The sequence below is a fragment of the Leptidea sinapis genome, chromosome 1 (assembly GCF_905404315.1).
Source record: "Leptidea sinapis chromosome 1, ilLepSina1.1, whole genome shotgun sequence".
NCBI lineage: Eukaryota > Metazoa > Arthropoda > Insecta > Lepidoptera > Pieridae > Leptidea > Leptidea sinapis.
The window spans coordinates 15,510,405-15,536,623 of record NC_066265.1 but is presented as its reverse complement, the minus strand read 5'-3'; the positions used below and the strand labels follow the sequence as shown (position 1 = coordinate 15,536,623).

Here is a 26,219-nt window from a genome sequence, read left to right as displayed (position 1 = left end):
GACGACGTCCATACTTTCGGATCTTTTTGTTGCATTTGTACTGTAGAGAGACCACGGGATTCCATGATTGCGTTAGTCTAAAACCATCCTCCCTATTAAAATTGTTAGGATGCTTTTTAATTTTTATAGCTTCTCTAACAAACCGTGGGATGTATTTGTGTTCAGCAGAAATCACTTGTGGGTTGTGCAGCTCAATCCAATGGTTGGTACCGGCATTAAGCAAATGTTCGGATATTGCAGATTCTTTAGAATCGTTATTTTTTACTGCGCTGATGGGTTCCTTGCAATCCGCACTTAAGTACATCTGCATTTTGTGAAGGGTGGTTCGTGGCTCCGTAAAAGTTTGTTAACTGAACATTTCTACGACCGACAACAATGTTCTTAGAACGGATTTTTTATCGGAACCTTTAATTTCATGTTCGAAAGGCAGACGGTAACGAGCAAACACCATTATCGAAGATGAACTTCATTAAGAATAAATTTCCAACTCGACTAACTCATCAGTGCTCAGTCTTCTCCAGGGTTTTATGTCAATGCTTGCACCAATTTTACTCCAGACTTCAGACAGATAGTCCCTAACAAAAAATGTAATTTTTTTCATTGATATACCTAGAAACATACCCCTTTTTTATTTCAGTAACTTAATTTGTTTAATAAATAGTTTTTTCTATAAAATAATGTGCGGACCGCGGTGGTCATATTATATCTAAAAATGGACCCCGAGCGAGACTACTTTCTTTCTTCCACGTACTACAAAACTGTGGAATGAGCTTCCTTGTGCAGTGTTTCCGGGTCGATACGACATGGACCTTCAAAAAAAGGGCGTAGCCTACCTTAAAGGCCGGCAACGCTCCTGTGATTCCTCTGGTGTTGCAAGATAATGTGGGCGGTGATGATGACTTAAAACCAGGTGGCCCGTACGCTCATTTGTCCTCGTCTTAAATAAAAAAAAACTTATTGGTGACCCCTGTAATAGATCTATATAAAATATATATCTAGCAACATTATAATACAAATTTATTTATATTTGCATAGCTTTTATATATAACATCTCTAACGGAGATGGAGACAGCAAGATAGAAAAGCCAATCTATTGTTACTGAAGCCGAGTCATTAAACTCAGCAACAACATTGACAAATATGATAGTTCACGCATTATCGGGTTGTCAAGTCGTCTATACGCTATTCTAAGTGTATGCTCAGACCTATGCTGGCCAGCGTGTTTTTCGGTCTAAAGGGCGCCGTAGCTAGTGAAATTACTGGGCAGATGAGACTTAACATCTTAAGTCTCAGAGTGAGGAGTTGCGTGTCATTACGTGCAAGTTGTGCTTCGAAACTCCATTGGATCGTGGGGTCGAATACTACTTTAGGTTGATATGCAATCAACCTAAAGTAGTATTCGACGTTGTCCACATTTATTCAAATAAAAATGTATGATAACTCTTACTCTATATTATCTATTATTTTCTTAAAATGATGAATATGTCAGATTGTATATTATTATTATGGAATCATGTTACAAGCATAAACAGTCGCATCTATACATAAAAATAAGATTATCATTTTAGAAATAATTTGAAACATTGTTTATATTATATTATATTCGATTTGTGAAATTTAAAAACATCTGTCTCTATGTGTATTTATTTATACATCAAATATCGTTTAATTATATCTAGAGCATTATTCCTTATATACATATCAATATATCTCTATTATAGCTGATAATTTATTTGTCATTGAAGTGATAACATCGAAGCTTAAAAATTTGAGCTTAAACTTGAACAGATGTGTCAGAAGTACCCGTATGCGATGAGTATGACCCACCAAATGTCTTCTTTCTGCAAACTAAAAGAATATGAGTGCAGTGATGTGAACACGCACCTTCAGTTTCAATTTAAGAGCCTTCAAAATGCCTTTACTTATTTCATTACATCTCGTTCTGGTGATAGGGCTGTTTTTTTGATAAATAATTTTTAAACTACCCGATTACTTTTAATTTTATGTACATATTAAAAATCGTCAAAGTACTTGCAAATGTTGTACAAATATTACTAATAATACTGCGTGTATTCATAGTTAAAATTTTGTTTTAAGACTACACGAAAAAGAAATCGATTTATTAATGATAAAACGTATTATAAACATGACGATTTTGCGTGACTGTTATTTTTAAAACATGTAGTTGATCACAAGTGTTAATAACGTCAGTATGTTCACTAATCCCATACCCTTTTAGTTTGTAGACACATTAGTTCTCTAACAATTTAAATAACTAGAAGCGTTTCACGTTTCCCACAGACTTCTATTGTTTACGCATAAACACTACACTACATCTGGGGTCCGAGGGGCGGGGGAGGGGGGCGGGCGGTGGACAGGCGTCGGTACCTCCGGGGCGTACGACGGGTTGGAGTCCCCTCGGTCGCACTCCGTGTAGCCGGCGTTCTCGATGATCCGACACCGTGAAGTATCCGGCTCTCTGTCCACGTAAACAAGCCTCGCTGGTGTTCCGCCGAAACTTGTTAGACCAGTTATCGGCGTAGTCCGACTGATTGAGCCTTCGCGGAGTGCCACCGAGCCCCGTTTTCTGTCCGGCGCAGGCGAGCCCCGGTATTCAGAAGTGTCGGGTCGTTTGCACCGTAATAGTTTTGCGAAAGCGGCTCTGAATCCGGCGTTCTTCCAGGCGTATATGAGAGGGTTGATGCCAGAGTTTGACATTGCCAGTGATGACGTCAAACGGTACGCAATTGGGTTGTAAAGTCGGACGATGGGCAACGTTTGAGCGCACGCCACGACCACGAACGGCATCCAGCATAGTGAAAATGAGCCGAGGACGAGAAGAACAACCTGAAACATTACAAGTTACACAGTTATTATATCTATCAATATATAATATAATTTACGTCACCGAACCCTCTATCTATCTTCATTTTTGATTTCTTGCCCAAAGGATAACCAATGACAACTCTATTACATACTAAATCTCCGCTGTCTGTCACCGTCTGTATCTCACACCTGACAGTGTCTATTACTATATTGCCTCAGAAGTGGTAACGGCGCAGCCACATCTATTCCTATTATTTCCCCTATGAGCCCCTACATTGTACAACTGAAGCTTTTATCGCCACCCGTCGCCCACTCTTAAAACACTCAGCTCGGCTTTTCTTTATGGAGAAGTTGGACAAACAGGAGTACGGGACACCTACTCGGTGTAAGTAAGAATGCTTGGGGAGGGATTTACCTACTCTGGCAGAGTCATTGCCACCCCTGACGCATCTAGATTCCTTGTAGAAGTCCTTATGTTCTATCCAGAAATAGCAAAAATAACATGACGATCTGGTCACAATTACCTGAATACTTTTCCAATCGTTAGCGCTGGTGGGGCAACACGTGTTTGCTCTCATCCTTCTCGCATGACATGTCGCCTCCCTCCATATCCGCCAGTACAAGATGAACATCACCATCCATATCAGGGAAAACATTGGCGCCAAAATACTCGTCGTGTAAGTCTTTGGAACTACCTGAAAAGTACATACACAACATGTTCTGTTCAGTTAAAACAGGAAGATTTAGGTCCGCTTTCCATAAGACGTCTCAATACGTTATCAACAAATTCATGTTTATCTAAGCTATTTGTTTGGTATGGGATGGGGCTTGTAGAGTAGATTTTACAGCGTTTAGTCGAGTCAATAAACATCCTTGCGCATACATTGCGTTCATCCAGGGTGTGATCATTAATATTAATTACTTGGTGATTGTTTACCCAAGGAACATTGTAGGCATCAAATTGTTATTGACACGTTATCAGTGTTTATCACGAGTTGAATATTCATTATCATGTTTGCTGAACGATTTACCGATACGAGGTTTTATATCCCCGCCTTACCATTCCCAACTAGTCCTTTGCTAAATTGTCTCTTAAATTTTCAGAAGAGTAAATAAACTTGAAGTATTAACAGAAATTGAAAACTTTAAATAGGGTCAAATCTTTAAGCGAAATGTTAAATGTAGATACTAACTTCTGCTCGCGAATTCGCTCACGTGGAATTCGGTTATATCACGCTCGCTGCGGACCTTAACATTTTCAGCATATAATGCACTTTATATTTTATTTGATTAAGATGTTTATCAAATAAAATATAACAAATTAAGATTCGCACTTATAATCCATGTATTAGAAAATACCATAAAATATATCATACATACCACATTCATTTCGCATGCTGCCCCTTCGTGCCAGTCGTTCCAAAAAATTGGAATGCAGCTGATACAGACGGCAGTGGACCAGGTCGCGCTCATCAACAGGCGGGTTACGAGCTTGGTCATGTACCGGCTGTAGTGTAGAGGATGAACTATCGCTATGTACCTGAAAAGTTTAACGTGATTTGATTAGGGAAAAGTACCTCCGAACCGTCACGTGATGCGGTGAAATTTATGCTATAAAATTATTTATTATGTTGAATATACCAATTGATTTATTTAGCATTCTATTTATTATTCCTTGCACGAACGCAGATTAAATCAAGCTTATTGGTTCTTTAAAATCCAATGACTTAATTTCCTATGATTTGTCTGCCTCAATATCATCTATCGTACCAACATCGCAATAGACTTTTAACTCGTGTGTAGGTAATAAACTGTTTTGAGAAAGTAAATGAGATTACTTTATGAGTGGGAGGTGGAGAATTTGTTCCCAGAAAGTTCCAATTATTGTTTTTGAAAGTTTACTGTTCCTACTTGCCTAACTTGTTATATTACAACTTCGTTCAACTTGTAGGTTCATGTAACTTTGTTAAATAATATATTGCTTGAAGCTTACAGCTAGTACAATTATAAATTCCAACAACATAATGTATAATCGATTTTGTTTGCTATTGTCAAGATTTATTTATGGCGAATAATCTTTCGGGTCCAAGTCATCACCCATGCTCTCTTGCTACATTAGAGGAAACATCTAGATGTAGATCGAATCTTAGAAAGAGAAGATACGTTCTTATAAGATGCTTAAATTTTATGAATTTAGTTGGTTTTGATCAAAACGCCGTAAACGAAAACAATGATAAAATACAAGCTATAAAAACAGTATTAGGAATAATAAATAGTATTTACCTGTCCACTGCGATAGCTATGATGTTGTAAATAGACGCGAGGCAAGCTAGTATTATGAGTATGAACCTCATCAAGCACGACCACTTAATCTTCCCGAAGTCATCGTCGACGTAAAACACGAGATGGTAGGGCAGCGTGAGGCCCACCATCAGGTCTGAGATGGCCAAGTTGAGCACGAACTGATTAGAGACGAGCGAGGAGAGCCGTCGACTCAAGGTGACGGCGAGGATAGTTAAGGTGTTCCCGCTGACGATGAGGATCATGAGAGAGCCGTCGATGATGCTCCACGCCCAGTAGTTGTAGAGGTCCGTAGGCGGCCCCGCTTCGGTCGCATTCCAATCGCTGCCGTTCCCCAGTACAAAGTCCATACCATCGCTGGTCGCGGCCAGCGAACCCCACTCGGACTCGTTGAACGCCGTGCTGACGTCTATACGCGCATTACATCATTCAGCGTCACGATCGCAAAAATCGCACTTTTATTGGTTTTTAAGCACATTCTTGGTTCGCACATTCCTGATTTATTTTAAACATCTGCGGTACCTGAAACACAAAATGTCTTATAACAGTAGTTATACCTACTCTGATTTTTGACTTTAAGGATTACTGAATGCAACTGGGACACATTATATCCATGTTTCATCCATACTTTTCCTGAAATTAGTCACTTCTCGTCTGAAGGGGATTTTGAACAGAATGAACCAATGAACTGGCAATTAAATTATTCAAACTTGTTTTATAAGTAAACTGATCAATATTCGTGAGCATCCATTGAAATTTGAAATTGAAATTCTATATTCCGAGCACAGCTTCTTATAGTAAGCTTACGTTAATGCTCTTTGTCTTTGCTATCATGTTATAGTGTTTCCAGTGTATAACAATATACCTAGTCTTATTGAATTACATTTATACTAAACAACACTATTAGTGCAGCCGTTTAGTATTTACTTTTGTAACGTGAGCTCCTTGTGATAGCTGGTTTTCATTTTGGAATATTGTAGTAGTAGGTAAAACAGTGTCATACGTTTTGGAAATTTGGTATAGAATTCCATCCTTTCGTGGTATTAAAAACAAATACTTACTTTAATTACAAAAACTTTATAGATCTCAGAGCAACCAACGATCATAGCATTTGAAATTGTATTTCTTAAGAAGCTTATGAACTTAGACTTCAAAATACGTGGATTTTGATTAGATATAATATAAAACAAATAGTACAAATGTGTTCTTCTATGAGGAAAAAAAGTGACGAAAACGAACAAGACGTTCACCTGGTAGATGATATGCCCTGTCCATTGAAATCCATTGCCGCTTAGGATTCTTGATTAAATCAAAATTCTGACCGCATCGCGATTGCCCTCGTCACTTTAAGACATGAGATGTTAATTCTCATTAGCCCAGTAATTTCACAAGCTACGGCGCCGAAACCGAAACACAATAATGCTTGCACATTACAGCTTGATGGCAAAAAAGGCGCTGCTCTAATACCCACCCGGTATTTTGTGCAAAGAAGCCTCCGACGAAATATAACAAAATAAATGATTTTTAATTGAGATGAGCAAAACTTCTAGGACGTTTAATATAATCAATCTAATAGTTGAATTAGTGGTCGCAGCAAATATCTGAAGCGCTAGATAAACACGTCCGTAAGTAGGACGGTTGTCGAGTGAAATTGTGCGATGTAGCAAGCAAGCGGGCGGGCCCCATCACCTGCTCATTGATATGCAACATCGGTAAGCAATCGCATCTATGCGTCGAGCCGCCCCGAGCTCCCGTTGCCCGCATTGACGGCTTGACAGGAAATTATCAGCCAGCAACAATGGAAAAGTTTTGATGTTATCGCTTGGTTCGTAAATCTCAGCATATTTGTTTGTTTTGTGAAGCCACAGACTGACCAGTTCACCGAATAATAAATTATATAATTGTCGATGTGCCTAATTCAAAGATTGCAACCGCACAAAAAGCTTGCAAGATATTATTAATACAAGATTCCGTAAATATGAAATCTACAGATTCCAAAGTCCTTGAAGAGAAAATAGACAATGAAAATTGTTCTCAGCGAATTTTAACTAAAATTGCACCGGCTGTGGTTAGCTTTAGGTCATTTATAACAATATTTTATGTTTGTATATCCAAAGTATAATAAGTATAGTACCTAATTGATTCTGCCCGCCTAGAGTTTTATATATTTTGATTGGAATCAAAATCGTGAAAATAAACAGAAAAAATTTACGAATAATCTTAGGTGCAGTAATTAGGAAAATCTGCTACATTTACTATTAGACGAGCAAATGTCACGAGAGGCTGCGAAAAGTAGTGTTGTGTTGGTGTTTGTGTGCAGTAACACAAATATGTACTGGATCAGTTTCTTTTAGCAAGGAATCACCGCAAAGTGCCTTTTCGTATTTAATATTTAAGTTTTTTTATCAATATTGTAAATGTAGGGCGTTGTCTGTTTTTTGTGCTTGCTAATAAGGTTATTTCTATTCTATTACACAATTGATCATACATTTTACTTCACTGCACTTTCTTTCGGTTTAAATTGCCAGTTATGTACGCGAACATCATACACGATTGATAAAACATTTGAACGAGAGCTATCAATAGCGCGACATTGCCTTTGTAAGTGCGGTAGCCGCGTTCGATTCACATAATATCGTGTAACAGGGTCGATCTTTCCGCTGTCGGTATTTACGGATCGATGCGCGTGAAGGCCTTCCCCATTGTCGTTGCGGTTAATGTCAGTTGTTGCACGAATACCTAGTGCAAATATGATCCTAATGTCTTTATTAAAAAAAACAGTATCCAGCCTACATAATTATGGCATGATAACCTAACCTATTGTATATTTTTATTGAAAAGAGCGCAAAAAAAAGAATGCTGGGAGAGTTTCTTGCGCCGCTTCTTCTCTCTCAGAGCGCCATTTGTTTCCGAAGCGGTAGTAGTATCTAGTAGTATAAGAAATGACATCAAAAAGAATTCTAAAGGAATCAATTTTGAGAAAATAAATGCCTTTTAACATTCAAATTTCTGTAAGTATATCTGTATATATCACTCATAGATGTCTTGGCAATAAAAGAAATAGAAATAAATAATTTGAAAACATCGTCATTTATATTATATATACACTACTTAATTTAAGCTTACTGAAGTTGAGCAGCTTTGATCTCAAGGCTTTTATTGCAAGGAATTTGCTTAATGATATTTTTAAATTTACATATTAATAGGTCCTGGATGTTACTGGGAAGTTTGTTGTTAAAGCGGATACACATAATCGAGTTACTAATTTTGTGGCGGCGTGTTTGATGCAATTGAAGCTTATGTTTACTAATGAACTCACAATTCTCTGCTAATTGTTTTGAGAAGGACCCAATTTTAAGCAATGCTTCAACTTCAACGAATGCACTGGCAGTTTATCGTTTTGTTTTATAATTATTATGCATGTTAAACGTAGAGTCTTCTGGAGACTACACCCACCGCAGGGTGTCGTGCATTGAACGGTCAACGATAGCACGTGACGGAAGTTGGAACCAGATACATCTCACATTGTTCTAAACGAGACAGGCATAAATAATAATAAAACCTAAGATATTTTTCGTTCTAGTTCTTTTTTGTAGCATTTAGACATTTGCGAAGGTACTTTGATCAGGCCTTCGCAGATTATTATTCACATTCCTGTTCATTTTATTTTGATTTTCGCTAGCTTAATAGGATACACTTGTGACCATTATTCCATAACAACGTTCTGTACTCTTTTCTCTTTGGTTTATAACGCTTTATAAAACTTATTTTCAAATAACATTATTATCTGTGTCTCTCTATTCTTTAAGCGCTAGAGTACTTTAAACAGTGTTTAAAACTTCATCAAATAGGTCACAAACAGAGGCCTAGTATTCAAATCCGATAACAAAAAGCAAAAAAAAAATCAGTAGAATCGTTCCCATTCACTCTCCAACAACGATTGGTTAAATTTTGGAGGAGGAAATTGCCGAGAATAAACCCTTGATTTTAGAGTTTCAACTCACGATTTCAACCAGAGCTGCAGTTGTCTTTATCGCCTTGATGATTGTCTCGAAAAGAATTCGTAAATCTAAAAAAGACCTGAGCTAATGTTTCCTCTTAAGCTTCTATATTAATTGTGTATTAATTATCATTACTTAAACATGACCTCACTCATTACTACGAGGAATTCTTACAGTCGGCGGCATTTTGCCTTTATCATTTAACCTCAGCAAATAACGCTAATGGAATTAAATCAATTGAGGTACTTAAGATTATATTGGCTCTATTGTTCATCGTAACTTTGTTTGGAATATACAAATTAATTACAACTATGGAAGAGATACAACCTTTTTCGCTTGAACATACTTACAAATTACAATTTGTAAGTAACTGATAGATCATTTTATTAGACTCTGGTTGCAAACCAATTGTCATAGAATATTTTTAATAATCCGGTCAATTTAGAAATTCGAAGGTGCATAAATTCCCAACAAGCTGAAAATCAGTAAAATTTTTCAAAACATAATTATAAATGTACGGAAAAAACTTGTCTGGGGTACTTTTATTACAAAACTTACCGTTTTGCTGAACTGGAGAAATTTTCCATACACGAAAGTGATGAGAAACTTAAAAATTCTATTTATAATTATGTTTTGGACAATTTGACTGATTTACCGCTGGTTGCGAATTTATGCACCTTCACTTTTTTTGGTCTAGATTGACGGGACTATAAACCTGTTTTTGCGATTTAAAAAAAATATCAGTAATGTGGGTCATGGAACGTATTTAAATGTAAAAATAAATTATGATATTTAATAAATATCCTAACGATTAACCTAACTATTAGAACGTCAATCGTATGGCTTGTTTAAAGACCAGATCGACTCACCCTTCGGCTACTAAAGGCTTCATTAAACCGAGGTGGCCCTTTGATACATTGAACTCGAACGAAGTATCTGTCGTACGAGGTATTCATGATATTTTAAATCCAAATATTTTTAGTGAAAATAGGATCTTAAATCACTTATTGAAAGTCTTAAACTATTACCCATTCGAAAAAGTATGCCTGAGAAGAACGGGCGCAAGAAACTCAGCAGGCTTCTTTTTTTAATAAAATTTTGATACGATATAATATTTTACATTAAAATGTATTATTAAATAATAGGTCGCTCCATTCCCAATGTGTGGTATGGTGATGAGATGTAAAGTTATGAACCGTAATTGTTCCCGTAACTGGTGATTTTATTTCTAGAGGCGATGTTTAAAGGCTCGTGATTGGCCGGTCGTTTTCCCTTCGGAGTATGACCGATCGGGGGTGACATTACTGATTCATGCAGCGAGCGGCTCGGCTCGAAGGTTGCGCGGGGGTGGGGGGGTGAAGGAGGCCAACTAGCTTATAAGGGCAGTTATGAGATATTCAGCAGTCGAACGGAATGTCTCGGAATGTCAAATGGAATAAGGTCAAGTGGCTGAAATGGCTATTTTGATATCAAGTAACATTAGCCTTGAATTACTCTGGTAATAACAACTCGAATATTTACATTCTTAATATAACATTGTAGAATTTGCTACGATGTAGTATTATAGAATATATAAATTATAGTTTAAAAGAAACGTTTCGTAAAGTAAAAAAATAAATAAATATGAAACTTTCAAACTAAAGGAATTCATATCGCTATAAAAGGAAGCATTTAAAATATTTTCTTTAGTTACTAAATCCAAAGTAAATTATTATATAGGCTCTATTTCTTCTTATATTGTTTGTCGTTATTCCATAAATATCCCGTGGATCCCTGTTAGGATAGGTACAAGGCCAGATAACGAAAGTATTGTAGACACATACAGACAGGCAAAAAAAACATCAAACAAACAACCGACTTCAAAAACACTATTCCAAAACAATAGATATAATATGCACTAAAAAGTTTAAAAAATAATTGCGTATTCTTAGACAATCTAATTAATTAATCTCATTCTAGTTACGATTATTGTTATTTTTTGGAATCGGCAATATGGAATAATATTACCATTTAATTTAGTTACATCATAGAATGGTTGTTTTATAATTTATACAAATTTTATATAACTACTAGCTGACCCAGCAAACGTTGTATTGCCGATATTAAAATCGCGATACAAAAGTAACTGTTGGTCATAGATGGGTGAAAATTTGATGTTGTATGTATTTTTTAATGCTGACTCATAATCAAACAAATTTGAAAAAATATTAAAAAAAAAATTTGGTGTTAACATTTAGGGGGATGAAAAATAGATATAGTCCGATTCTCGGACCTACCCAATATGCACTCAAATTTCACGAGAATCGGTTAAGCCGTTTCGAAAGAGTTTAACTACAAACACCGCGAAACATATTTTCGCATACGGTATTCACCGTAATTTAGTAATAAGACCTTTGTAACACATAATTAAAATTACCACCACCTATGAACGGTTAGGTCATTGGAGAGCACTCGCACCGAACGCGAGAGGTCGTGGCTTGGAGTCCCCCATCATTCATAAAATTTTATTTGTGTATTAATCCCAGAAGTGAGGGTTATCACTTTAAAAACATAACAAATTGCTGTCAACAGGTCGAAAAAAATTAGCGGTGAACAACAAAATGTCATAAATATCGCGAGTGTAAAACGTAGCTGCTATTCACACTAAAGTAATAAACCTGGCCTATTGTCTTGCACTGCCTAACAGCAAGAGACTCTATTTAGGCGTATAAAATATCTAAGATTAACTACTTAGTCACTTTCTGCCCTACATTATATTGTTTCGTATTTGCTCTGAGACATCGCTTCCAATATCTGTTTTGAGAGTTCGAGATCGTTTATCTTGTCAGTAACGTTGGCTTCCTTCAACGACTCACACATATCTGTTGTCTTTCGAGATATTCTTAACATAACGCGACCAACTATTTAATATGTTACAAGTGATGATAAGCTTAGATCACTTCGACACGCATTTCAACTCGAAACCCGTGTTGGAGTGAATGTATGAAACTTAGCGGGACTAACTAAAATTCATAATTGTTCTATTTTATTTATTTATTTAGAGCTTTGTTTGGGTATTTCCTTATAAATTATATTTATTAGTATGTGTGAATGTTTCATTGTTTTAAATAAAAGTATTTTGTTGGTATTGTTGGTCATAATTTTCGATATTAATTATTAATCGATTTATTTCCTCTCGCTCCTATCTCTTGCAATTCTTTACCACAACTTTCCTGCTCTTTCTACTATTGCGTCGCTCCATCGCTTATTAGCCCTGTCTCAATTTCGTTTCCTATATATGTGGTACCAGTTCATTACTATTTTGGACTATCTTTCGTCTTTTGTTCTTTGTTTATGTCCAGCAACAGATGAGGCTACATCTTTTGTAACTTCATCATTTATAACATTTTAAATAGTTATTGATCTCCGTAAAGTAACGCCTAAGAGCGCTATCGCACAACGTCCGATCCGAATCCGATCCGTAACCGTAAAGAACGGTCAGGTGTAGTCGTAGAACTATTTTTAACGGTTGACGGAAATAAATCGGATGACGGAAACCGGATCTAGTGCGTAAACTACCATAGAAATAGTTCTACGACTACTTCGGACTGTGTTTTCACGGGTACGATTCGGATTCGGATCGCATGTAGTGCGAAGGCTCTCTAACTATTAATTTGTTATACGACCAACCTACACTTGTCGTATTTATTCGAGTGATTAATTACGTTTTATTACACAGCGTTACAGCCGCGTCAATTGTCACTTGTCGTTCGAATGGGGCCGCTTCTGGCATTCTGACATGTTGTATTTATTATCAGACTGATACACAATAATGCTTACACATTACTGCTTCACGGTAGAAATTGGCGCCGTTGTGGTACCCATAATCCGGCCAGCATCCTGTGCAAAGGAGCCTCCCACTGGTATTTATGCATATTGTATACAAAACAATCATATTCCTCTTATCGTTAAGTTAAGTTCTATAGATAGAACCTCTTGCTGTTAGGCAACACAAGACAACAGGCCGGGTTTATTACTTTAGTATGCACGACAGCTACGTGTTAAACTCGCGATATGTTTGACACTTTGCTGTTCGCCGCTATTTTTTTCCGACGTGTTCACAGCAGTTGTCACAGTCTACCTAGATTCTGGACGTGTAAATTATTACATGAATATGATATACAGGCCAATCTTATACCTCTAATCGTTACGGCAGCGTTCGTAAATGTTTTCCTTCGACCGGTGTTTTCTCAGACTTTTCAAATCCAATGTCTTCGTCGTCGTACAATGTGAGAAGCACACAACACGCAAACCAAAAGGTCCTTTTCAGGACCACAAAATGTATATTCATACTAGCTGACCCAGCAAACGTATTGCCGATATTAAAATCGCGATACAAATGTCACTGTTGATCGTAGATGGGTGAAAATTTGAAGTTGTATGTATTTTTTAATGCTAAAAAACCTGTATTAGTCGTATATATCTTATATATAAAATTCTCATGTCGCGGTGTTTGTAGTTAAAATCCTCCGGAACGGCTTTCGGATTCTCATGAAATTTTGAGTGCATATTGGGTAGGTCTGAGAATCGGACAACATCTATTTTTCATCCCCCTAAATGTTAACGGTGCTCCACACGATTTTTTTTCAATTTTTTTGATTTTTTTTTTAATTTGTTTTATTATGAGTCAACATTAAAAAATACATAAAACTTCAAATTTTCACCCATCTACGAGCAACAGTTTTTTTGTATCGCCATTTAAAATACAACGTTTGCTGGGTCAGCTTGAATTATAGATATTTTTAACATAAGTTCTCTACTGTTTTGCATTGTTCTTTAGTGGCCGTTTTCAATAACCTATCTACCCTCAGTTTAACTTACGGATACTTTGCTGTCACCGTTGAATGATCTATCTATCTTATCTATCCATAGTTATGTCCAATATAGTTATAGTAAAATGCTATCTTTCAATAGGTTATTGAAATGTAAGAAAGCGTAAAAGGATACATTTGACTACGTCTAGTAAGTTAAACTAAGGATAGATAGGTTATTGAAAACGGCAGTTAATTGATTTACGACGGTTATTCTTTAGTGTAGGAATTTCATAACAGTAAGCAGGTAAGTTTTATTTTGTTTAGGGCTTGGCATAGACTTCAAACCTATCAATATGTAGCATATAAAAATAATAGTATTTTTACTAATATTAAAGGTATTAGGTTTGCATAAGAGGTGTATTAAATTAAATCTTTATTAAGTTTTAAACCAACAGCGTGAAGGTTATTTCCAATCAAAATTTACGCAGGATGCCGGTTACGTACGTACGGACACATAAGGGACCGCTATAAAGAATTTTCCACGTGTACTTTGGCATCAAAATGAATAAATTTCGTTCAGTGTGAATTAATATTTGTGAGCAGACGCCGTGAAATGAGTTTCCTATAACGAGCAGCTCCAGTTATTGCCAACGTCCATCGCGTCGGGCTCACATTGAGTATTAGGTTCCACAATATGATATAGACTCGCGATGTTTTATGTGAGTCGCGTCATTTAGGTCGAATTCGTTCTAATAAGTACATCTAGATATGTTTATACATAGATAGTAAAATCGCAAGCGTCCGTACTAACTCGTACGCGCCTAAAATAGTTTTTGTAATTCGCAACCCAACCTTAAATATCACCCCCATTACCTGGGGCGTGCATATCTTACAGGCAATTTGGCAGTGCCTAACTTCTTATGAACCTAAATAAATATAGTACTAGTGCTAAAGTTAACTTCCTACCAACGGTAGGCAGTCTACAGATTGCATATACGAAGCAAGCAAGTTTAGTGTGCGCCACGAAAATATAATAAAAAATGTTATGCCAATAATATTAAGTCCGTACTGTTGCACCACGGACTAGTAAAAAAATAAGGACTCCTTGTCACCTTACATAGCAGTGTAGCACCAAAACAAGCGTAACGTGTAAATACATAGCCCCACGCACACACACTACTACAGGCCGATAGGCGGCCCTTATGAGAATTGTCATCGTCTGTGACAGATCAGTTTGCGTCTCAATAAAATATTTTAAAAATGCCGTCGTGCGTTGTGAAAAGAAAAAGTGTAAAAACGATACTATATAAGTATTTGTGGCCATATATGATTATTTAAGGGAGAAAAAATTGTGTAACTAGTATCGCCCGTAACCGCACATACACACTAGCATAACGGTTCTTCACTTGCTTATATCACGGCGCGGAGTCCTTCTTTTTTTACTCGTCCGTGTGTTGCACATGGTATTTTCTTCGATTAACGCGAGTAGCTGACTAAAATATGCTAAATAAACAAGTGATCACGAGTTGTACCAAATGAATATGAATCGCTGAAATGAATATGGTTTCGTTATTTAGTGATGCGTTATACCATTCACAAATTATATAAATTTTACGTTAGTGTTCCTTAAAAGCCAACGAGAAAAGTGTATAGGGTAACATATATATCGTTTTTATATGATACTGAATGCCGGCCTGATAGCTTTTCAACCTCTACTGCTTTCAGATATTGCCAATTTCCGTCCACTCTATTCCTAGATTAACTGTATTTCTTTTAATCGAGCAATTCGTTAATACTTATATAAGATATAAGACATTAGACTTCATACATATGATACATATTTTAAACGTTCATTATATAGGTATGACTAATTATAATTCTTGCCTGAATGAGTATATTTTACCAATTATAATAATTATTGATAAAATATATTCATTTGAAAGCGATTCTTCTGTATCATATTTGTATAATGTAGTTGGGTATCTGCATAGCCAATTATACATTTTTATTGAGTAGTTATTTATTTTCAAGAAGTTTTTAATAAATTATTGTGACCGTGTTAAGAATCAGCGTAACCAATAATTTATTACAAATACAGTGAATTACTTCTGGTTCTAAGTCATTCGGCATTTGATAACAAAGTTTGACTGTCTAACTTTTTTAGTTAAAACACGCTTCAAATAAAAGCCAACGGTCAAGTGAAAGGTATATTCTAATCAACGTTTTTAATATCCAAATGTTTTGAGTTTTCTTGAATGTAAATACCGCTAGTATACCTCTTCAAACAATTCGACACGTGTTTCGCCTCTACGCGAGGCATCTTCATGAATGTTGAATCGCCAAACTCTGGCAAATGCCATATCCAAATGGATAATTATGGATTTCCGCAAAATAACGCCTACTCCAATAAACTCTTTTAATATTATCTTTTACAGTAAAACTAACTTATACTCCTAATTGATAAGGGTCACCCACCCCTAAATATATATTTTTATTATTATTTTATTATGATTCAGCATTAAAAAATACATACAACTTCAAATTTACACCCGTCTACGATCAACACCTATTCTTGTATCGCGTTTTTAATATTATTCTATTCCATCCGCAATAGAGTTGCAAGAAGGTAATCAAAGGATTTATGTAAGGAAGTAAGGATGTAAAACCCAAAATTTCTGAGCGGCATTACAGTTGCGCTCGTCACCTCGAGACATACGATGTTAAGTCATATTTGTCCAGTAATTTCACTAGCTACGGCACCCTTCAGACCGAAACACAGTAATGCTTACACATTACTGCTTCACGGCAGAAATGGGCTCCGTTGTGGTACCCATAATCTAACCGGCATCCTGTGCAAAGTAGCCTCCCACTGGTATGTAACACTAATCGTGTGTTTATTCAATGTTGGATCTGTAGCACCACGCTGTACTATTACATATATTATATAACTAAGCTATATATTTTTTCCATACTAATACAGTTTACGTAGGTCATCGATTTGTGAGCCTAATTACATTTTGATGAGGAATTGATAGATGGATAGTCGTAAATCGTAGTATTATTTAAGATATAAATAGAACCGTACATTTAAAAAAGGTACCCTAAATAATACAGAAGGTCATGGTCGCGAGCCGATTCCGTCGGTCGGGGAGCTAATATGACGAGATTTACGAAACTTACATTACTTTCTTTGAATACTGCATAACGTTTGTATGCGAGGCTTAAGATAGGTGGTTTGAACCCTTTAAGGTCTTTATTTAAAGAAAGAAAAATCATTTATTCTCTTAGGTCAAAATGACACTTATGAATGTCAAAGTGTTTCCACGACTTCGAAAAAGTTGAGATTTGAAGAAGTGGCAAAAAACTCATTGCCACTCTCTTAATAGTTATTTATGCAACTGTTGTATAATAAGTTATAATACTAGCTCATGAGATACTATTATCACCCACAATCATGTTTCAATACCTAATTATCAACAGTTGCATACAAGACTTTATCTACACCCATAATATGAATCCTCTATAAAAGATTCTGAAACAGTTAGCTTACTGCTAACATTAAAAAAGCCAGTTCTAGTAACCAAAATATCATCAAAAGGAGTGTTATTATGAAAACGGCTGATATAATGTTGTACTGAATTTCATTACAACACTCGTTTGGTTGATGTATTGGTTATTAGGACATTGGGTGTTTTAATGTTGGCAATAAGCTAACTGTTTTAGAATGTTTAATAGAAGATTTAAAGCATGGGTGTAGACTGTAGATAAATCTATATTTACAGTTTCAGCATTTTGTATCCAAAGCACAACTTTTGTAAAGTGATGCACCAAACTACTATAACATTTTGATTTTATTGTGTAAGTTAAATTAAAAAAGGTATTATTATTAGGCATTATAAAATCATATTTGTCTCAAATATTTATCACTTACCTTTGTAAAGTAGATAAAATTCGGATCAGTTATCAAGTATACGAATTGCAAAAGATGAAATTTATTTTCTTTATTTGGCGAAAGAAACAGAACAATTATCTAAAATCTAGGTACATACAAGTAGCTTATAATATACCCTAAAACAGTTGTTCCTTAGATATTTCTCACTAAGATTTAAAGATTCTAATGTGACGATTAATAAACTAACTATTACTGAAAAAGAACATTAAAAAAAAGACTAATGTTACCGAATTCATAAGCTTCATTATAGAACATGTAATTCTGTTATTTATTATATTTTTAAATTGTGCTAATTTACTTAACTTATATTAAAATCTAAATCAATAGCAACAGAGACGAGAGAGTTTTTATTGAATGAATTCATGAGTCTATTAATTGAGTTTCCAATAGGTTCATAACAATAAGGCTAGTTTGCAATCAAATCGATACTCTTGTGTCCCAAATCTATTAATGCAGGCCAGTGAAAGGGCTAACTCAGCCCCGTTTCATATAAACTGGGATTATATTAGCTGCTGGTCCGATCGGGCCGCTGTTATCTCGCTCTGAATGTTCCGACTACCTGCTTCTGAATGCTCTGTTTAATATTACATCGTCGTTGTACGGCGAAAGCAAACGATACTATACGCTGTGTTAGCTTATCATTGTTGTCACAGGATAATGGTTATTTTTATGTTTATAGAATTTGAGCGTAGTATTTTTTATATAAAAATAAGGGCGAGACAAGCAGGATGTTCAGCTGATGGCAATTGATACGCCCTGCCAATTACAATGCAGCAAAAATTCGGAGCGGCACTACAACTGCCCTCGTCACCTTGAGACATAAGATGTCAAGTCTCATTTGCCCTGTAATTTCACTAGCTACGGCGCCCTTCAGACCGAAACACAGTAATGCTTACAAATTACTGCTTCACGGCACAAATAGGCGCCGTTGTGATACCCATAATCTAGCCGGCATCCGTTGCAAAGGAGCCTCCCACTGGCTTGTATTTCAAGGCTACTGCGTTTGCTTCAAGGAAAACTTCTTGCGTATTTTAGTTTATTAGTAAATAGAAACCCGCTCTCAGGCTATGAGTATAGTAGTATGGTAGGAGTACAAGAAACTACTCTTTAATGTTAATTTTACAAATGTATGTATAAAGGACGCTCAATTGACTAATTAGTCGCAGTCATAGACGGCCGTGTAAGTGTTTATTCCGAATCATCGCGTTGAGTAATCCACTCGTGTTGACTGTTGCAGCATTGTTCTTCGCCGCTGTGCCATCAGTTTTAATTACAGCGTATCTCTTGCAATTTCGCCCGACGCGCCAACTTATTTAATTTGAAAGTTATTACATAAATCGTGTGTAAACGAAGCGTGTTAGTACACCGGCACCTAGGTCAATATACAATTACATTAAAACCGTTTCGAAAACTGAATGCAGGAGGAAAATTGTGTTCGAATCGGTTCGTTATATAAGCGAGGGTGGGATCTCGCCGGCTGGTTGGTTACGTAAGGACTACTGAAATATATTGCTCTTTTTATGAATGTTGTTCTTTTTGCGGGTTTTATGATTCTTATTAAGTCGGCTGTGCGAATTGGCGTAATAGTTGAAGGGAATGTTTTATTAAGCATATAAGATAATTACTGAAGTTATAATTTATTAACGTTACATGCTAAAGACTAGGATGTTTACTTTATCACGCAAGTATTTTGAATTAACTATATTCGCTGTGTTTCTTTGTTGAAGTAAGTTTTTAGATGTCTGTTTGAAGAGTTTATTAAAATGCTTGATTATCAATTAAAGATAAGTGGGATTGTTAAGTAAATATTTTTAAAATAAAATTGTTTTCGAATTAAGTTTTAGAAATCGATTTTAAATTAAGGATTGAATTGGTTAATTGTTGCTGAGCCATCAACGCGAATCGAAAGCATTGTAAATACTCGTGGAGCGGATATCAATCGCAAATCGCGTGGCAATCGTCAATGCCTGGCTATTGTCAATATTTACCTCAGCGGCGATTCCATTGGTGTTCTCCGGAATACGTACTTTCCCTTGTAACGATCACTACGCATCACACGAATTAAACACACTATGAGCACGTTTTTTAAGTTTTCACGGAACTTGCGAGTAATTTTATTATGTGCTGCCGACACGTCCGTTCAGTTTGGTGGTGGAGGACAAACTGATGAGTGTAGCGGCTATCGGCTGCTTGCTGGTGCGTCTAGTTGGGTGGCCTTCGGGCTTCGTGGGTCGCGAACGCTAAGGTCGACGTTTTTCGCGGTGGCATTGAAGGGGAAAGTTTGTTTTTAATGTACGCTTCGGACAAGCGTCCTGTCTCGTGGGGCATTAAGGGTTTGTCGGGCTGTGGATACCGGATTCCTGCTAATTAATTTATTATTTAGTTTTCATTACGGGCCGTTGTGTGTACAATGTGTAGTGTTGCAGGTTTAAACGGTTCACGAATATGGCTTTTAATTCCACTTCAGTGCTTTGATCGCAAATAGGAAATAGTTCAAGTGAAACGAGACATAGTTTTCGTTGATAGTTTAATTACGTTTACGTTTAGTTATAAAACAGTGGGTTTGGTGTTTTTCGATTCAAAGATTTTATTAAGATATCATTTTGTTGTGAAATTTAGATGTGCGATTGACCTATTAGACCAAAATGATATGAATTTTCGTATAGGTAGTGAAGGTATAGATAGAATATAATAAATGAAAATTCTTATTAATAGGGTGAGGAGACTTACGTGCTTCGGTAGATGGGCGTGTCATTATTAAGGTCATATTTACGATCCAGTCATATAGGATCTACTATAGTCTTTTAATCATCATGTACACCAAGCATCCTCACACAAACAGTGAATTCAAGCTCTAAAGGTTGATGCATCCAATATACGATTATTTATATTTATACAGTTTATTCTTTATTGGTTTTTATGAAATATTTGGTATCGAAAACATTTTTAACTTTAAACACGATTCATCTATTGAATGCAGCAACTTGCAAACCAATTTTGTTATGTATTAATACTGCCATTGTAAAATACTCTATTTGATTGAAAAGAGTTGCCGTTGAGTTTTTGTATGTTCTTCTCACGGGCTCTAATTTTACCGGACATGGTAGATTCAGTAATTTAAAAGAAAATAATATCTATAGCGTTGCTTCAAAACCGCTTTGTTTAAGCCAAAATTAATAAAGTTTATTTGGCGTTGACTCATAAAGTCATGATTTCAGTCTATTGCGAGAGCATAAAATTACTTTTCGAGGGTTAACCATGTCGGACCTACAGACATTAATTATTATATTGAAGGGGGAGAAAGTGGGTTACCTGATGGAAAGTGGCAATCAGCCGTCGAAGGACATCTCCAATATAGGAAGTCGAGAAAAGCTGAGCCGGTTTTAAGATGGTAGTGCTCTCTGTGTGATCAGGCAGGTGATTGTTTAAAATTGCTGTGTGGGCAAATTTTTTTATTTACGAAATGTGTGCTTGTTGAAATGAGAGACATTGTGATGCGGTGATATTTTGCATTTTGACGTGATGACCGATCGTGAAATTCGACTGTTGATTAATCTAAGCAACTATGGCCTTACAAATAAACTTGGTATAAAGTAATACCCAATAAAAAACCCAGAATATTCAAAATGTTTACAAATAGACATTTTGTTTATGATTGGTTTATTCCGACGTATTACATTTTCGCATTTCTTTGCAAGACTACTTGACATTCGGTAAACTCCAGAATTATCATTGTTAAGGGTGTTGTTAAGCGATAGACGGCTGTTTTCAATAAGCTATCTATCCTTAGTTTAACTTACTATAGGTAGACAAATCTATTCTTTTACGCTTACTTACATTTCAATAACTTATCGACATAAAGCATTGGACTATAACTATATTGGATATAACTATGGATAGATAAGATCTTGTCATTAAACGTTGACAGCAATGTATCCGTAACTAGAGCTACGTTATTGAAAACGGCCGATAGACAACATTCTGCATGTTCTTGGTATAGGCTCCGGTATAAATATATACCAGGTTTATTTGTAAAGCCGTTATTGTTTTACGTTATATGACAATATTAATTTCAATACAGTTGTGAAACATGGCGTACTTTCGTAAGCTATAACAATGATTCTAAAATTAAATCTTTCGCATCGGTAGGGAATCTTTCTTTTAAACGCTCGTGACTTTCTTTTACGAGGTCGATTATTACTTTTGCAGTTTAATTTTAAATTTATAAGTCAACTTAACATTTTTTGTATCAAGGAGTTTTCATACATAAAATGAAATCGGATAGATCGTCTTAGTATTGAATTTTCAAAATTCTTTTGGATAGGTGTTTTGCACAATGTGTGTAAAGTGATGCACCAAAATTACTCAAACGTTTTGACTCACTTCGAAGAGTAAAAAAAGAAAAAGAATTGATTAAGTATTATGGGAGTAATTTATTAAACTGATAATTTAAAATGGTATTTTATCAATTTAAAATACAAGACAAAAATTCCCGAAGACAGGACCGACCAGGTCACAAGCTTCACCAGTGGGAAGCCTCCCACTGGAGAAGCTTGGAAGACTACAACAGCGTCTATTTTTGCCGTGAAGCAGTAATGTGGATGCATTACTGTGTTTCGGTCTGAAGGGCGCCGTAGCTAGTGAAATTACTGGGCAAATGAGACTCAACATCTTATGTCTCAGAAGACGAGTGCAATTGTAGTGCCGCTCAGAATTTTTGGGATTTTCAAGGATCCCGAGCGGCACTGCGTTGTAACGAGCAGGGCAATTACCATCTGTTAACGTCCTGTTCGTCTCGTCCCTTATTGTCATAAAAAAATCATCTGTTCACGACCATGACGCATGGAGCAGCCATTGCTTCTGGCATACGAGTATATCTTAGGGAAGGTAACAACCCGCCTCAAGACACCGCCACGAGCAGTGCCTCAACTCTACATAACTCTGCTCAAAAAACCTAACAGACGTGTCATATAATTTGTCATTAAATCCTTATTATAATGTACTATTTCAATCCAAATAACATTAATCTACGTACAACCGATATGTGAAAGCTGCGCGGTGAATATTTTCCTGCATCGTAGGTATCAACCGTTAAAATATTTCCCGCATGCAGTAATGAGGGTTTCGAATTACTCCACGTTTTGAGCGAGTTAATGAGATTTTTTCAAGCAGCTCTTTTGAAATGCAGTCCTATTTAATAATGGTGCTTTAGATGAGTTTCAGTTTTAAATAGTTATTTGTTTAGTGCTGAGAATGCGGCTACCCCTGTGCTTTTAATTATACAAAAATGGGAATCCTTATACAGGATTTATATTATGTGAGTAGGTGCTTAATTTAATCGAATTACGAATGATTTCGGAGTTTATGATAACGTGATTCGATAAAATTAATAAAAATCGTATCTTCAAGGATTTCGTGGTACAGTGGTATTCAGATTTTTTGATTTGATAGGGGACAAGTGGTTAATATTATGCAAAGTGAAAATCAGCCGACCATGGACGATAGTGAGATAGAGTGAGTAGATAAAATGATTTATTACAAATATCCCTAGGGAAAAATACCCTTACCTAGGGACCACGTACCGGTATAAGAAGTATTGGTAGGACGGACAAGATGGACCGACGATCTGGTCAAGATCGCCGGAAAACATTGGATGAGGGCAGCGCAAGACCGATCGTCGTGGAGATCATTGGGGGAGGCATTTGTCCAGCAATGGACGTCTTCCGGCTGATGATGACTCTTATTTTAGCAATGGTGCTTATTTGAGGAGAATCGGCAGGAAACCCGAATAGGTTTGAAAAAAAATCCCAGTCAGGGAATCATCCCTGACTGGGACTTTATCAAAATATAAAATAACTAGCTGACCCGACAGACGTTGTTCTGTATATAATAAATATAATAATGTTTTTATATGAATTCGTCAATAATATATCATAACATTAAAAATTACTTCGTAAAATATGCACCCTGCTGTCGTAATGAAATTGTTTCACAGCAGAACTGTCAAACCTAGCGTCAATAAATTCTCTCATAGAAATTATGTATGGACACATCAAAGGAAAAACAAATTTGTTGTTTTATTTAATTTAGCAGCATTTTCCTATTTATTCACCTTTTAAACCTTCTCTGGACTTCCACAAATAATTCAAGACCAAAATTAGCCAAATCGGTCCAGCCGTTCTCGAGTTTTAGCGAGACTAACGAACAGCAATTCATTTATATATATATAGATTTATGTATGTTGAAGTATGTGTATATATTTATATTTTAAAAATATTAGTATATCGTTGTTGGGCACTGGCATTATACAGCTTATGTATGGTCATGGGCCATCGATTACCCATGATGATAAGGATGTAGCATGCTATGTATAGTTACGTCGAGTTCGATAGCTACTTACCCTTGCTCGCAAGAATTCGATAGGTACTTACAGATGTAAAGGAACTTTAACCTTGGAGTTGTTTACAAAAACGATGTATAAATGGGCACGTATTATTCTTTGATTGATTCAGCAACTAAGCGATATGATGATATATCTGATATGATCTGGGCGATGCCTATACAAGCTGTAAGTGTTTTCTTGGTGATCAGTCCAGTGGTACAAGGGAGGTCTCAGGAGTAAATCACTAACTGTATTATACAACGTATAATAAACTATTTTCGGATTTATACTGGTGTTTTCCGAAACCCATAGTCCTGACTCGTAGCAGTAGTATTATGATGATTATATGTTTTCTACTTCTCTACTTTTATCTGTAATTTATGGAACCACGATCCGGTGAGTCCTTCCCTCGCCGTGGGATCGTTGCACAATAAAAAATCTCTTTACATATTTTACTTTACTATTTTAAGTTTTTTTTAAAAATAACATTTTACTTTATATTAAATATTAGGCCGAAGGCTGACCGTTCTTGCTTCAACTTCATGATCTATTCTTATATCGATTGTTTTTTCTCATTCGCGTCATTTAAATTTTGAATAACTTCTTAGTCTTTAGCTTTACGGTCAACCTTATAACAACGAGTTCTTATGTGCGGATAAGAACTCCTTATTATCTATACTCTATGGCCAAAAAAGGAATTATTTACCGTACTATAATGTCTCCAAAAATGCACAGTTTATTTGGTTGCAGCAGACAATTAAACCTTGGTCAGGTATAATAAGTGCCTACAAATATAAGGGCATGCGTAGTACATACTATATTCCATTTTTTTTTTTAATTTTTTGGCCCTTCTCATGCAACTGTGATATAAAATTCTATCTCAGTGTTGTATGTATATGTACCATCGCTAATGTCTTGATATTTGGCGTAAAATAAGAGTACATAGTGCCTTCCTCAAATAATTATCTTCCACGTAAACTGAAACGAACAACCTTCCACGGTGATTACTGATTACAGGTCGACGTGTCCTTCAATAATAGCGTGTATACTTACCTCAAAGGTCGGTAATAACTTACATACATACTAGCTATAATTATCTATTTATTTTTATATAACACTAGCTGACCCAGCAGACGTTGTATTGCCATATAAAGAAATAAAAAAAATCGATACTTAAAATTATTGGGGCATAAAAAATAGATGACAACGATGAAACGACTCTCAGAACTACCAAATATATAGTACATAAAATTTATCGTACTACAATAATCATTATATTCGATTGCCATCTTGCAACTCTATTGCGTATCTGTGGATGGAATAGAATAATATTAAAATCGCGATACAAAAATAGGTGTTGATCGTAGACGGGTGAAAATTTGAAGTTGTATGTATTTTTAATGATGAGTGAAAGTGAGCCTAAAAAATCATCTTCCAAATCTTAGATGCTAGCAAATTGGTTTCTTGTGTGATCAGTTTTCATTTAGTTTATATACCTATTGTATATACCTACTTTCAATAAATTGAATTGATTTGATTTGATTGTATGATGAACGTATCAAACTCAAGACGTATTACGATGCCAGCCCTGATCTTATTTAAAATGCAACAAGAAATGTCTAATGGCCTTACAAATAAAATTGGCATAAAGTTATAACTAAGCATAAACCAAGAATATGTAAAATATTAACAAATAGACATTTTGCATACGAATGGTTTGTTTGGACGTATAACGTTTCCCGCGTTTATTTGCAAGGCAGCTTGTCATTAGGAAGACTTCAGAATTATCATTGTATTGACAGTGTTGTCAACGATATTGTAAACATTTTGCATTTTCTTTGTTTATCATCAGTTATAACTTTATACCAAGTTTATTTGTTAAGCCGTAAAAATACAGCGAGCTTTAAGGATTTCCGTGGCCAGGTGTGTAGCTTTAGGAATTCGGAGCACGGGTGCTCTAATCG

General features: G+C 35.9%; 1 protein-coding gene across 1 annotated transcript; it reads right to left on the bottom strand.

Annotated features, from left to right (window-relative positions):
* Positions 1-1,628: 1,628 nt before the first annotated feature.
* On the bottom strand, positions 1,629-20,046 carry LOC126965386 (D(3) dopamine receptor). Its single transcript, XM_050808964.1, has 5 exons — positions 19,862-20,046; positions 5,110-5,649; positions 4,207-4,366; positions 3,351-3,521; positions 1,629-2,847 (listed from the first exon to the last, which is right to left on the bottom strand). Exons 2-5 carry the CDS (start codon positions 5,475-5,477, stop codon positions 2,326-2,328), a joined length of 1,221 nt encoding a protein of 406 aa, XP_050664921.1. The 5' UTR covers positions 5,478-5,649; positions 19,862-20,046; the 3' UTR covers positions 1,629-2,325.
* Positions 20,047-26,219: the final 6,173 nt, after the last annotated feature.

What these genes read in the sequence shown, in the direction of transcription:
- LOC126965386 (XM_050808964.1), bottom strand. Translation starts at nt 5,477, where the DNA reads ATGGACTTTGTACTGGGGAACGGCAGCGATTGGAATGCGACCGAAGCG. An exon ending in CAGCATGCGAAATGAATGTG is followed by an intron (nt 3,522 to 4,206) that starts GTATGTATGATA and finishes TGTACTTTTCAG; the next exon opens with GTAGTTCCAAAGACTTACAC. An exon ending in ACGATTGGAAAAGTATTCAG is followed by an intron (nt 2,848 to 3,350) that starts GTAATTGTGACC and finishes GTAATGTTTCAG; the next exon opens with GTTGTTCTTCTCGTCCTCGG.